The following is a 16,108-nucleotide window of genomic DNA, read 5'->3' on the forward strand; positions in this document are numbered from 1 at the left end:
TTCTTTTTCATATAAATTCAACATAATTTCATTTTCATGAAAATTTATTTCAAAATAGCATTTTGACTGTTAATACAAACTACAAGCATCAGTGAGAGGGTAAAGACCAGGTCTTTAAGTGACAAAAGTGTCAGTTCCAAACCCCTGGTTTTTGGTTACTCAAACCCTGGGATTGTAAGTGATTAACCCTTGCCACAAGTGTACAGCCAGGCCAGATTGCACTACCGGGCAAACCAACCAGGCTCCATACTGGTGGATGACAAAACTGATATTTAAAGACACATAAATATAAGTCCATTTAATAATTCCACAGGTAAAATGTTAATTCAGGAGGATAATGTAGTGGCTACACTGGTTAGAATATTACTTAATACATTTCCATTAAATTTAGGAAAGCAACTGAATTTTAAACTAAGAAATCTTTTATAAATTTCAGTTACAATTTATATTAAAGTATAAATTAGAGTACCTTCAATTTCCTCAAGGAATAATTCACCATAAATGTTCCAGTAAGATTTCCGTATGACGTCTACAATGGTGTACCATCTTAACGGAGAGTTTGGGAAGAGGATAGAATGTGAGGCGATGGCATACGACACAACAAACACCATCAATATGACCAGAAAATACATCAAATCTTGAACCTGAAAAAACAACACGGGTCACTATATCAAAGACATATTAAAATCATATGGCTTAAATATTTTCATTGTATTAATGTGTGTACATAGAATACTGAATGCTCATCTAAATAAATACTGTACATACTTAAATAACTTGGATTTTTAATTTCTTTTTATAAAATTACAGTAATGTGCTTTTTACAACAATACTCAATTATCATTCATTCGATAAATTCCAATAATATATCACTTTTAACATTATAAGTATTATATAAAGTGTGCAACTTTTTACCTTTTCTAAAATAAGAAACAGTCCAATTGCATGTAATCAAAAAAAAAAAATCAATAAATATGAAAAAAAAATTTACCATTCGACCAATCATGACAAGCTTTGGTCCTAACTCCTTATGGACAGAGAATATATGCAGCAGACGCAGGAAAAACGAGACAAAATTGAGCGCGAGAAATACTCTGGCAGCCTCAAACGTAGTTGAATGTGGTAGAAATCTGAGAACCATTCCAATAATGAACAACACTATCGTTATAATGTCCACGATATTCCAGGTATCCGTGATATAACTTTGTAATTTGGCCGCCAGGGAATTAGAAGCAGTTGTTGCAACCTGGAAATATAACAAGGGTAAATCTAAATGCCTGCCACTAAAGTGGGGGCACAATAATAACAAATGTAAATCATGAAATACTGACTAATTTTTTATCTTTTATTTTATTTTATAAATTTTACATGCCTGAATCATGTGCATAGATTTACCCTGAGTTTCTAAATAAAATCTGTATAAAGATTAATAAATAAATCAATAAAACTTTCTTTTCAATTTGAAAAAATATAAAAAAAATAGAATAAAATAATTGTTTTACTCTAAATTATACTGGTATTTCATGAATTTATGTACTCATAAATATTGAACAACATCCTCATCAATTAGCCAAACACATTGTGTGCCAGGGATTTTTATTTTATATAATTATACTTGTCGCCCTTCATAAAGACAGACATCTATTTAATATCAGTTTCTAAAATCAGTCTGTCTTGAAATCGAAATATTAAGACTACCTCATTAATATAATATAAATGTTATAAAATTCTGGAGAAAAAAATAGCAGAAACTTTTTCTAACTGATTCATTTTGCATTTTGTCAATTTAGTGACGAGTTATCTTCTAATATGAGCAAACCATTCTATTCAAGATGCAAGTTACATAGTTGTGTTTTTTAATTCTTTATATTGTCTAACGAAATCTTACTTTATTTAAAGATGTACACTATTTAAAAATTAATTATGAATTAATGCACCATACTTTTTATTACTTTTGACAGTTGAAATATAAAGTAAAGATGAAATATAAAATAAAACAATGTAATGTGTTACTTCCAATTAATAAGTAAATACACTAGTGCACAGAATCTAACTTACTATGAGCAATAAAATTAAAACAGTCACATGACAAAATTTATTTCTTAGCACTACTATTTAGTTGGCACAACAACGCAATTTAGGTTGTATGGCACTGAAACAAGAAAGATGATTTTGACTAATTTTGGGTGTTGAAAATTTAAAGCAACACCAAGGGTCAAACGACCTCACCTGCTGGAGCTAAGACATGCATAGACTCCAGTAATTTGTTTGCCTTATTTAGGCGCCGATTACGAGCACGCAGGGATAAATAATGGCTGCATTTCTGAGGCTTCAAACTTTAAAGGCAACCCCGCAGACACTTTGAAACAGGTATATACTATCACAAAGTGCACAAGGTTCACTAACTGCCCTGCCCATAGGTATAAATGTAACTTAAGTAGCACCAATGTCTAGAAATAAACAGTGCTTCACATTTCTTTTTTAAATGTTTCCGTTTTGTGGGTGTAGATTATACAGAAAATGTAATTACATGACTGTGGTTCTTTATTTTTCTGTTTACATTCTCATATCTCATGAAAGGATGAACAGTGTAAAACAATATAAATATTAAATTAAAAAAAAAAAGTAAAAAAACAAAACAAAAACAACAAGCAAAACTATACTTTGCAAAGGGATCAGTAAATATTTTTTAGTAAAAGCTACAAATAAATATTTTATACATTTTGTAAGACAAGACTTTATAGTTACAAACAACAAGAAACATACATAACATCATTTGTTACATTATGTTTAGTCTCCCCCCCCCCCAACCTAAAAAAATATTTCCATGGCATTATCAATACCCTTAAGATTTTGTTAATTAAACATGGGATCTGTAATATTCAGTAACTTAACTAAAACCAATTTTTATCATTCCAATCCCTTTTTAGCATTTCAAATCAATTAAAAAAACAAACTAAGAACACCTACATTAAATTTTCTGTTCTGGAATTGTCCCCCTACCAACATCCCCCACCCAAAAGAGAAAAAAAGAAGAACCAAAACAAAACAACAGAAACATGTCAAAAAGACCTAAAGTTATCATCATTTTAAGTCACACCAACTATGGTAACTTTTCAGCTTTTCTGGTGGAGACAAACCTTAGGTGTCCCTTCATGCAAATTAGTATCACCTAAGTAAAAACACTGATGTTCTGTAAGCAAGCTGGAAAGCTTCCCCATATGAAAGAAAACAGAGTCTTGCCCACAGTGGTGAGGGGCAAGTGAAATGAGATCAGTGACCTGAACCAGTGACTCAGCTATGGAGGCGATAACAGTATAGAAATAAGGCTAGTCTGCACTACCTTATAGCTGGACAAGGCTCTTATACTGTTGGTAACTCAATCTATACATTGAAATTTCTCAATTTTATAATGGAGTCTGTTCCAAAGTCAGAGCACACAAATGCAACAGGTAAACTATGCTTGCCTTACTCTATACAACCTGCTAAAACTTATCAGATTTCTTTTTGAATTTTTTTTTTCAGATTGTAATCCCTTAAAGCACTCTTAAATTAGACTATTATTATGTATTTCTAATTCATAGTTGGGAAAATCTATTACACAAACTTTAATGCATACATTAGAAAATACAAAAACAACATGAAAAGACAACATAAAAACAATGCAAGAAGTGTTATAAGATTTTGCTGAAAGATAGAAATACATGTATAAGGTTACTTATTTATAGTAAGTGTATAATGTTGATTTATATATCTATAGAATAAGTAACTAGTATACTAATCAAACTAGAAAACACTTTGTTTCTACTTACATGAAGATGTAGCTATATTAAGGATACAAGGTTATTTCCACAGTGTAATAAATAGAAAATGTAACTAGTTTATACATTCTTTTTGTACTTAGTACACTATAGATTTCCTAATACCTTTTTAATAACATTATGGTGACAAACCTTTTAGGTACTTTGTTTCAATAACATTTGATTTGTGGTGTTTGCCACTCAATACCACTCAAGTTATTTGTGTTTTAGTAATAAACAAGATGTGTCCCACTCAAAACCACTCAAGTTGTTTGTGTTTTAGTAACACTCATGGTGTTTCCCACTCAAAACCACTCAAGTTGTTTGTGTTTTAGTAACACTCATGGTGTTCCCCACTCAAAACCACTCAAGTTGTTTGTGTTTTAGTAATACACAAGGTGTTCACCTCTCAAACCACTCAGCAATACTTGTGCTATTGGCAGTTAAAACCACTAAAGTAATTTTAGTAACACTCATGGTGTTTATCAAGTTTTTGTTTATCCCTCAGTAACACTCAAGGTGTTTCCCACTCAAACCACCTAGTATTTTGTTTTAGTAATACTTTAAGTGTTGGCCACTAAAAACCACTTAGTACTTTGTAATACAATGTAGCTATATTTTTAATGACTGCAGCTAAAACACTCAAAAACTATGCTTCAGTAACACTCATCCACTCATGGTGCTTACCACTCAAAACCACTCAAGTTCTTTGTTTCAGTATCACCCACTGTCATGACAATAAATCATAAGCTATTGATAGTAATGACAAATTAAATGAAAAATGGGGATTTAGGCTACATATAGGGTATACAGGGGTTAATTTCATCAATGCAAAGTCTTTGAATACTCTTATCCTTGTAAAAATATAATATACATGACTGTATAGAACTATTCTTCTTGTCCTTGACAGTTCCAGTGAGATGAAAAGTCCTCAAAATTATATTTATCTTCTTTTTCACCATTACTAAGTTTACAAAATTCTCTGTATCTTAAAATACTTTCAAAGACTTTGACATTTCATGAAAACAGTAAGGAGTACTAGTAAAGGAAAGTGCATTAATTTTGTTGTACACAAGCAAAATATTTCAAACAAATTTCATAATTGCTACCAGGATTTACAACATACCTGTCTTCTATTTTGAGATAAAATATCCCTCGATATCTGTGTATAAATCAATATCAGATGCAAGCAAATTTTTTTTTTTTCACTGCAAGCAGGTTCAATGGCAACATTTTTAGTTGGCCTAAAGTTCCTGATTGTTATAATAAATTGTATACTATATAAAATCAACTTTCAAAACAAGTCACCTAAAGTTCCTGATTGTTATAATAAATTGTAATTCAAAACAAGTCATTCCAACACTGTAAACGTGATATGGCGATTAATGATAGCTTTCCTGGTGGAGGACCTCAGGTGTCCCTCAGGTGCATTTTCCCAGTCACATTAGCTGGAACCTGTGTAGAACCATCTTAATAGCTTCCTCTCACCAAAGAATTTAAAAGCCCCCGGGGGATTCTAACCTATGGCAGCAAGGGGCATGTGATTCAAATTCAGTGACCTTAACCACTTGTACATGTGGGCCCCACAAGCTTATTGTGGCCATCAGTTATTATTAAATTAGTACAAGCTCTTTATTTGTTAAGCTCACTTATTGTTAAACTGATCCAACACATTGTAAGCAAACAATGCAACACCTTTCAGATATACGTACATTGATTTGCAACTGTACAGTACTGAATTACATAAAGATTTGTACTGTCTTTATTCTGAATTATGAGCACTTGTTCTAGCTGCAAAACTAATACATGTAATAATATATGAAACAATTTAGCAAAAAGGATATTTACTCACTACAAGTTAGTTGCTATTATCAAAACCTATGCTACAAGTAATAGAGGCAAATTCTCTCTGTGCTCCAAAATGCTGCTTGCTTAAAGTGACATGTTTATAATTAATATAATTATGATAAATAAACAAAAAAACATAATTTTCGTCTAAGGCATTTAGAAACTATTCATTTGATTGGAACTGTTTACTAAAGACACTAAAAAAGAAATTTGTGCAATTTTTTAACTGATGTAACTTCCATATCTTTTTCACAAAAATCCAATTCTATTAATAGGTCTATCTATAATTAGGTGCACATACAGATATTTATTTTTTATTTACATTTGCACTGTCGCTTGCATTCACCCTTTGTGGTGCCCCTCTCATTAATAACTGTTTGAAAAACAAAATATTCTTATAATACTAATGAAAACTATAAACACAAATCACACTTTCCTTGCATTTTTACTGAATCTCAAAATTAATACAATGTTAATTCATAATGCTACTTGCACTGTAGGCAGAGGATATTTTTAGCTTTTACGGAAAATCGTTTTCTGCTATTTATAAACTCACCCTTTCATTTTCAATGTTCAGAAGCAAGTCATCTTAGTTTCAAACTCAAATTTTGAAAAACAAACATTATTTCACTCTAAATTCAACTAATCAATGGAACATTTATCAAGTTTATTTTTTTTGTTTTTGTGTGTTTTTTTTTTAGAAAATGGGGCTTTAATATTTTTTCTTTTTTAGAAAATGGGGCTTTCATATTATCAATTGAATAATAAAAAACCCCACAAGAAAATGCTTTCATACAAAATAGGCATGATAAACTAGCATCACTCAAAATACAGACTCGTTACTTTCTGAACCTTAAATCTGCTGAACCCAAAAGTGATCACCCTTTACTACCGGTATAGTTCCATGCCAGCCTGCACATCCATGCAGTCTGACCAGGCTCTATAATGTTGTCAACTCATATTTTTTTTTTGTATTTTGATACTGAAATCCTCTTAACTTAAACTGGGCTGTTCCAAATTCAAGCAGGCAAGTCCACTACATGAATTAAGCAGGTCAATATATTGTTGTTAACTCCTATTTGTTTGACATTTTGATACAGAAATGCCTCTGAACCTTAATGATGGACTGTTCTAAATTCAAGAAAGTAAGTCCATTACATGAATTCAGCAATTTAAGGTTCAACATAACCAAAAACATGTAAAAAAAAAAGCTGGCTTTACAATCTCTTATAATATTTTCACTGGCCATCTCATTTTAACTTACTGTCAAGTGCCAATGCACCTAAATTGTTAAAATTATTCTATAGAATATAAATTTTTTGTGTATATACATGTATCTATAGACTCATGCCATTGTTATAATCACTATCTTAACTTTTGTGTTACAAATAATGTTACGTTAAGTTTAACAAGTATATTTTACAAGAAAACTGTCAAAATGGTAAGAAAGGGTTAAGCATAAAATGAATAAAAATGTTTTCATTTTCTAGAGAAACAATGCAAGGTTAAAATGACCAACATGCATGGTAGTATGTTTGCTGTATAGGAAGGGAGGTAATTCTTAACTCTAGTTGTCAAAATGACACTACTGTTTCTCAATTTCACAATTTTAAACTGAAAACAAAATTTTAAAAGTTGTTCTGTAACTTTTGTTGACAGAAAAGGAAAGACAACATTTGTTAGAGATTGTTTATTTCAATGCACCGTTCTTAAACAAGTGCTGTATTTTTCTGATTGCAAGCCATGCTAAATAATTAAGTATAATGTAAGTATGATATAAACAAAAGCTGTCCCTATGACAGCATGCTTGACGATTCTCAGTGCTTGACAGTAAGAAAAGGGGAATAATTCTGCAAGAAAGGTAACTAAAGAGCAATGGGATCTATGTTCATCATATTAGATAATTACAGAAAAGTAGTGTAGGAAGTTTCAAGCTATTCCTTTCAGTAAGTTTTGGAGATACCAATATGTGGGCAAAAGTTAACCAAAATGTGATACAAGTTCAGTCAATCTCCTTCTCTTTAAATAGTCCAGCTAAAAACTCAACTCTAAACAATTTGCATTAACAAAATTATAAAAAATATCAAAACAGTATCTGGGTGACCTTTTCAAAGCATCATTTTTAGGGCCCTTTAATCTGAATTCATTACATGTATTTCCTTTTCAAGCTGAATATATTATCCCTTTTCAAGCTGAATATATTATCCCTTTTCAAGCTGAATATATTATCCCTTTTCAAGCTGAATAATATTATCCCTTTTCAAGCTGAATACATTATCCCTTTTCAAGCTGAATATATTATCCCTTTTCAAGCTGAATACATTATCCCTTTTCAAGCTGAATATATTATTTCCTTTCAAGCTGAATATATTATTTCTGTTCAATCTGATATATATTATTTCTTTTCGATCTGATATATATTATTCCCTTTCAATCTGAATATATTACTTCCTTTCGATCTGAATATATTATTTCATTTCAATCTGAATACATGTATATTATTTCCTTTCGATCTGATATATATTATTCCCTTTCGATCTGAATATATTATTTCTTTTCAATCTGAATATTGTATTTCTTTTCAATCTTATATATATTAATCCCTTTCAATCTGAATATATTATTTCATTTCAATCTGAATATATTATTTCATTTCAATCTGAATATATTATTTCATTTAAATCTAAATATATCATTCCTTTTCAATCTGAATATATAATGATCAACACATCAAACAAGAGAAGGAAATATATAACATACCTGTCGTACTTCCTCTGAGAAAATTGTAAATACCCAGATCATGAGAATGATCTCAGCAGTTGTTACATTTGGGTTGAAATCAAATATCAGAACATACGTGAACAGTCCTAGGAACACAAGGTATGACAACTGAAAAATATATACAGGGAAACATCATGTATTAAATTTGTAAAAATTTTTGTCATGTGCTGTGAACTTCATCTGGTATAAATTCTATGTTAAAAAGAAAAATAACTCAAATAAATTGCTGTCAGAATTATTGCCCTTGTGTTACAATTGCACATTTTCAAAATTAGCAAATAGTCCAAGTTTCATGATTATAACTTGTAAAATGTTTGAATAATGGGCTAGATTAAAGTTTGGCACAATGACGCAGAAGCAATCATAATAGCTTGAAATTTTTCCAAAACAGATATGCTAAAACTAAAGATATGTTTTCATATTTATATCACAATTTTCTCTTTAAAAAATATTATTAATAGCATATTAATTTTATTCTAGCTAAATAGTCACAACTATTTACAGTTAATTTCCTAAATCCAGAGGACTATGGGATATTTTTTTAACTGCAAATATTCAACTTATTATTTCAAAAATCAATTTCCTTATTATATTCATACACTATCAGTCCCTTCTGCATTTCCTGAACTGACTGTGGCCCGAAATGATTGATTATTACAATACCCTGCATTATTGTTTAATGACCCCCAGATTTGGCTACATTATTTCTGGGGTTTACATGTTGGATAACAGGGAAAGTTGTGTTTCAGGCTGTGACACAAGAGAAAGAACATCAAAACAAATAGGATAACATTGTGGTCTGATGCTTTTTCTATAACTTACCACATTTTACTGAGAAAAATGATATAAGTGGAAAGGATAAGTTTTGAGGTTTATTTAATGATGATAACCAACGTTTCATCTCTCACAAGTCTTCATCAGAGTTACTTACCACATTATTCATAAAGATGATCACTGGGGCATTAAAGAAGTAGTAGATTCTTTCTCGAACACCCAACATTTTTTTCTGTTCTTGCTCATCATTCTCAGTTTGGTCCTTACTTTCTTCACCTACTCGTCTATACAAAAAATTGAGAATTTTTCATATAATAGATACATGATTAATAAATCAAGAATGTCTAAGATGTTTGTCAGACTAACCCTGTTAAAGGAGACTAAAGGTTTTTTGACATGACAGGATTCAAAATATTTTCTTTATTATTTATGGCCTAATAATATGTTTGCAAACTTTCTTTCCCTTGCTTCGTTTTTCATGAATAACGAGTTTTAGTATGCAAAATGAAACAAAAATAAAGTGTTTAAAAGCTTTTAACTCATATTGAACTAAAACCACACAAAAAATTGATTTTTTATTTTAATTCTGAGAATATTTCTTAGTTATTAGTTGCATGTTTTGTTTTAAATTTCAAGTGTCAAAGTTGATCTAATAGTTGATCTCAGTACAAATTGAATTTTAAGTTTTTCAGAATTTTTACCTCAATGGAGCTCTTCACGGTCATATGGCAAATTCCAGCTTAAAAGGTACAGGAAGACCTCAGGTGCCCATTCATTCATAATGTCAGGCAAAAGCATTCTCCAGAGTACAACCACCAATTTTATAGCTGGAAAGCTTATTTTCAAACGCGATTCATACCCACAACCATTATGTGCAATTCATTTGAAATCAGCAACCCTAACCATTTGGTTGCACCTTTAGAAAGTCGGTAAACCTTCTGTATGATAAGTTATGCATATAAAAGTACTTAAAGTATATAGTAATATTCACCCCCTTATAATGTCTGTAAACTTAAAAGATGAAAGGGTTGAAAAGGATATGAATACATTTAACGCCCTGTATGTTGTTTTGGGGCGCCGGGTTTTACGTTGCACCAACATAGATGGTCATATGGCAACTTACCATACATGGCAACATTCCATTGACGTTCTGTAAGCTAGCTAGATAGCTTCCTCACATGAAAGAATTTGAAGTCCCTGGAGAGACTCGAACCTACAGCAGTGAAGAGCAAATGGTTTGAAGTCAACAGGTAACTCATAAATGTTCAGAAAGTACTGAACGAGTACATTATCTGTAGAGAAATAATACTTACAATGAGGTTCTACTTCCTTTCAAATTGCTTTTCATAAATGTCGTCTGTCGTCTCACAAGTTTTTTATCAACATCATCCTGTAGTGAAAATGAAATAAAAAAATGAAACAAACTATAAAAGGAGTTTTTTTTCTATTTCTTTCTATGCAAATAAAAGTTTTGCAGTTATTATATAATTATGAGTACTGAGAGACATAATATATTGCCAGTTGATAAGTGTTTATAACCTTTATGTAACAGTACTTCAATCAGAAACATACTATCGAATCATTTACCCTGCTGTAACCAATTTGAAAAGTCATTAGCCTTTGCAGCCAGTACGGAGCCAGGTCAACCTGCACATGCCTTTAGCTTGATCAGGCTCTATACTGTTGGCATTTTAATTTTTGTATTTTTATATTGAAATGCCTTAATTTTTTAAAGGACTGTTCCAGATTAAAAGCTGGATGAATCCAGGGGCTATACTTCTTGTTAAACTAAGTTACATCAAGGGCTATAACTCTAGTGTATTTTTTAATACATAGAAATCTAAATCAAGGTGAGTTGCACTTTACCCTAATACACATTTATTTACAGTTAAGTAACTTTCTGTCATTTACCTTAAGAATAGTGTATAGAATGCCTCTATTTCTTTCCTGTGCCAGGGGCAATAACTCTTTTAATCAAGGGCAATAACTTTGATGTCATGGTACATTATAGAAACTATAATCAGGGTACATTGCCTACCTTGCCAATAAACTTGTGTAAGGTTCAGAAAGGTTTTGATGTGTTTTTGTACTTAAGAAGTAGTTTATAGAATGTGGCATTATTGCCAAAATTTTAACAAATATACAAAACAAATTTTACAAAGATAAAATAAACAAATATTTAATGCTTACCTTTTTATTATTATCCAACTCATAAAGCTGATTTTGTAATTGGTTGTTAGGTTTTTCAACCTGCTTCTTTTGAAAGTTTAGCAGAACCAATGCTAAAGGTGGACATAGTACACATAACACCAGCTGAAATATATCATTATCATTATTTGACCATGTGGTGGTGGTAGTTTACCTTCCTGATCACAACTGTAAGCCACTTTGAATTTAACAGAGCTCTGTTCAGCCACCACATCCTTTCTGAGCAGGCTGTCAAGCAGTTAACCAGTACTAGTAACCTCCAATTCCGCAAGGAACTGATAACTTCTGTACATGCCAGAGCAGAGGTACAGTGCCAATGACCGTAGAAAGGATTTCATGATCAATCACAACTAAAGTGACCTGAACTGTCCAAGAATTGAACCCGGGCAGCCTGCCTCACAGGCAAACGCTTTATCTATTGAGCAAACTCTTTGGGTAATATAACCATGTGGCAAACAGTAGAATCTCTATATAACATCACATCAAATTATCTTGTATGATCAACACTGTCAAACCAAAATTATATCTAACCATGTGCATGAAAATAATGACATCAATATCGCACATCACAACAAATGTGTAGAAACAACAGTTAAACTATGTTTGTATAAATATTTAGAGAATTTATATATATATACATAATTCCATTACGTGCTAAACATTCAGCGTTCAAAAGAACCTTCATAATTAAATTTAACTATTTGCTATATGTAATACATATGTAGCAGTCAGTGTATCAAACTACAGCAACACTACATTAGGTACCTTATAATATTATACTCGTTCAATCATGGGTGATAAACAATTTCACTTGTACACAATATACATATACAGTAACTCCATCGTAATTATGCAAAAAGCAATGATGGTGGTCCAACATTGCATTTTTGCTCAAAATATCAAATTTAGACAGGAAGATCTATGATCATACTTTCAGTGATACACTCATTTGATGAAAGAACAAATGCTATTATACACATTTGATGCACATACAATTGCTATGAAACATTTAACACAAGTCTGCCCCTTACACCAAACTGAATATCAAAAATCAAATATATAAAGGAACTTAATATTATACCAACAATTGCTGAATAAATATACAAACCTTCCATGATGAATTATCTTGTGCCAGCTTTCCCATCCATATACTGTTCAGTAAAGACTGACATGCTGTCTGTGAGATGAAGACTTTGTTATCAGCTTTAACGGCTATCAGCATACATGTTGTATCACCCCAGTTAGTCTGCTCCCGTACTAACAAATCCTGAGCTTTCTTCTCATCCGTTGAGTAACATTCACTCAACACACCTACTGCTAACTCAGACCATTCACTGAAAGAAAAATTAATCTATTTATCTCCTTATTGAACATTTCTGCTAGAGTCCTTTAAAAAAAATATTGACATTGCTGATTAACTTCATGTATGTAGTTTTGTATTTTCTTGCATTATTTTAGTATTATGATGTCATTTCCTGTGAATCATCATCATTGTCTTATTATAAATCAAAGAAAAGTATGTGTTTTCTATATAGTTATTTCCTATAGAACAACATGTAATAATTCAAGTTCCTGAACCCATATTAATAGGAATAAGAAACTAACACAGTTAATACAAAATTTATTTTAGTTTGATTGTGTAGGAAGCTTAGGCTTAAAGTCACACTCTAGAATCTCTTCCTGGAACCAACCAGTACTTAGCGATGAGTGTAAAGATTAATGCTCAAGGAAACAACGGCTCGCCTCTGACAGGGTTTGAACCCAAGCAGAAAGTTATCCATTGATTAGACGCATTAATTACTCGACCATGCTGCCTCTTTTTAACCACATTACTTCTTTTATAAAGTATTACATGAACGTTCTGACACCAATAATGTCCAGCTAGAATTTCATATAATGACAAGTCTGTTACATAGAAGTAAGGACTTTGTTAACTAATACTGAATAAATTGAGAGAAAAAAAGGATTTAAAATCTTACTCAATGTCATGCTGGATTTTGAGCACCACTTCTGTGTCATCTGTTTTATTTCTCATAGCTTGAAGTATGCTGTTAGCCACTAATGCTGCAGCTATAGCATCCTGTAACATTTAAACAATGGCTGATTAACTCAAAATATATACATGTACAATAATTATAATTTTATGAACATAGAATCACGTTTTCTAAAGCAATTCAGTTAGCATGTATACAAACTGTACTTTTTAACCCATATTGCACTGACCTTTTTTTTTTAATGGACTAGTTCAGCTTCCATTTATGGACCTGTACATTATTGAGATTAGGGATATCAAGTTAAAAATTTTGACAGCTGTTAGTAAAAAGCCTGGTCAGATTGACTGAATGTGCATTGTTGCCTGGATTTAATATATATTTGATATGATAATAAAATTATGTTAATATACAGATTTGGCTGTTTAGGGTTAACACTAATTTTAATGATCAATTAATTCTTTTTTAAAGTTGTGTGACAACTTACCTTGCCTTCCGCCCAGAACAGTTTAGCCATACCTTGTCTGATCATCAGTACAGACCATATAAACAGTTCCTGAGATGGATTCTCAAAGTCAGAATTTGACTGATGTTTCTGATTTGCTCTACCATCAACTATTTTAATAGAATTATTCAAATATCATAACCCTTTCAGATTGAGACAATTTGAATCATGTAAAATAAGCATGACTTTACAATAACAGGCAAGTATTTGCTGAAGAGAAATAAGCACTTGGCTACCAAAATGATTTTTTTTCAAAATAGCTTTTTCTTTTAAGACAACAAGACAATGATCAGTGAAAAATTTTCATAATGTCACTTTCAATCAAAGTTTTACTCAGAGTTTGTACAAGCAAACATTCTCAATAAAAGATTAAAATTTCTGTTTTTGAAATAATAAAGGAATGTAATAAAGGTATGTATAGATACCATCGTCTTGGTTACTTGCAGGGTTCATTGCAAGTTCCGTCATTGCTTTGAATGCAGATATCCCTCCTTCTTTAGCTTTCTTTGTTGTTAAACCATCAAGTAACAGGTCAACATCTAGATAGGCATATTCTGGTTTAGTTGTGTATATAGGACGGAATGAATCACCCATCAAACTTTGAATCAGAATACCTACATCTAGTAGCGAGAAATTCTTCCGATGCTGAAAAAAAAGAAAATCAAGACATTTTATTCTATGTTAACCTGTTGCATGCTGGGACAATTGCCGTCTGCTAAAATTAAAAATATTGTCCGCTGCTTTATGTTTAAGTTTTATTGAAAACTCTTCACAGTATAACTTGCATATTCAGACATCTAGTCTCATTTGGACTGGTTCTTAAAACTGAAGAGCATCTTGTTTTAAAATTTTCTGACAGGTGTTTTTGTGTTGGTGCCCAATTTCTTTCAGACTCAATAACTAAATCCATTTTTCCTTCAAATTTAACAACTTCCTTATCCTTTCAGTCAAAAAATATGTGCAGACATCTGTGTAGTCTGATCGGGCTCTATACTGCAGACTGACCAAATTGATATCCTAAAGTTGTAATGAACAGTTCCAAAAATGGAAGGTGGAAAAGTCCATTTAAAAAAATCAGCAAGTTAAGGGGTCAAAACATAGCAGCCTAGTGTTGAGAGTAAGGTCATACTTCAAAAGATGGAAGGGCTGGCAATTAATCTTTAGCTTGCTGGCAGCAATTGATTATATACATGCAACCAGTGCAGACTTTGATTAGCTGGCACATCTGTGTGGTCTGATCATGGTCTGCACTGTTTGCATATCAGTCAATACATTAATTATCCCATAAAAATAATGAATGGTTTTGTTCAGATTGGAAGACTGGTAAAGGTTAATCTATGCTAGTGGACCATACATGTATAAATCTTATTTTAGCAAATAGGGTTAAAAGAAAGAGTAAAAATCTAAATTCTAGTAACTTACACTGTCCTCCTTGTGTTTGACTCTGTCCAGCAAAGTCCTCAGTAAACAATTTGAAGATATCTATAATTTAAACAGAATATATGGTGTTTTTTTTTAAATACATGTTAATGTTTAAACATGATAAAATATAGCTGGAAAAGACATTAAGAAATAATTGTATCCAGACAGGTCAAATAACATGCAATAACATGAATTTTACCTTTATTTTGTTGAATTTAAAGTCACAAAAACACTGGAATAAACCTCCGAAAACAACAATTAAAAGCTTTAATGATGGTGGAAGATCTAGGCATTCCTGGACACCATTTCAAATACAGGCTAGCACAGAGAAGAACCATCAACCTTTATTATGATACATTTAGCTATGTAGCTTATTTAACATGGACATATTCTTACTCTCTGGTAAGATTTGAACTTATAATGGTATGATGTACATGATTTCAAGTCAACAATCTTACAATCTGTAAATTTTATTTTATTTACTTTATTATGTAAATGTGTGGATTATAAATAAAATATTGTTTAAACTAAATGTAAAATTATTTGTCAAAAAAGTAGCAAAATGTAAACAAAGTAATATATTCCAAAATACTAAATCACTATAACTGTACTAATTGCGAAAAAAAACAAACAAAAAATGGTACAGGTAATTGGCCAAGTGTATCATTTTGGAAACTGTAAAATTACATTTAAAATTAAAAGCCTTTGAGATATTAAAACTAAAGCATTCTGCGGCATACTGGGCCTTTAAAGTGAAAAATTGAAATTCATTCTGATAT

General features: G+C 31.3%; 1 protein-coding gene across 11 annotated transcripts in view; it reads right to left on the minus strand.

The window, feature by feature from the left end:
* Positions 1-16,108, minus strand: part of LOC132734910 (transient receptor potential cation channel subfamily M member-like 2) — a 62,837-nt gene that overhangs the window by 20,149 nt on the left and 26,580 nt on the right. For 9 of the 11 annotated variants that reach the window (XM_060721791.1, XM_060721792.1, XM_060721789.1 and 6 more), the window contains exons 12-23: positions 15,330-15,389; positions 14,333-14,552; positions 13,890-14,017; positions 13,391-13,491; positions 12,520-12,745; positions 11,394-11,516; positions 10,517-10,593; positions 9,361-9,487; positions 8,409-8,537; positions 4,927-4,962; positions 992-1,246; positions 470-644 (exon numbers count right to left, since the gene is read on the minus strand). In XM_060721791.1, coding sequence (XP_060577774.1) covers positions 470-644; positions 992-1,246; positions 4,927-4,962; positions 8,409-8,537; positions 9,361-9,487; positions 10,517-10,593; positions 11,394-11,516; positions 12,520-12,745; positions 13,391-13,491; positions 13,890-14,017; positions 14,333-14,552; positions 15,330-15,389 — 1,657 coding nt within the window. Of the gene's footprint in view, positions 1-469; positions 645-991; positions 1,247-3,812; positions 3,825-4,926; positions 4,963-8,408; positions 8,538-9,360; positions 9,488-10,516; positions 10,594-11,393; positions 11,517-12,519; positions 12,746-13,390; positions 13,492-13,889; positions 14,018-14,332; positions 14,553-15,329; positions 15,390-16,108 lie in introns of all 11 variants that reach the window. The other 2 variants (XM_060721785.1, XM_060721787.1) reach the window with 2 other exon arrangements.

The sequence above is a fragment of the Ruditapes philippinarum genome, unplaced genomic scaffold (genome assembly GCF_026571515.1).
Source record: "Ruditapes philippinarum isolate M1 unplaced genomic scaffold, ASM2657151v2 ctg1096_1_1_1_1, whole genome shotgun sequence".
Lineage (NCBI taxonomy): Eukaryota > Metazoa > Mollusca > Bivalvia > Venerida > Veneridae > Ruditapes > Ruditapes philippinarum.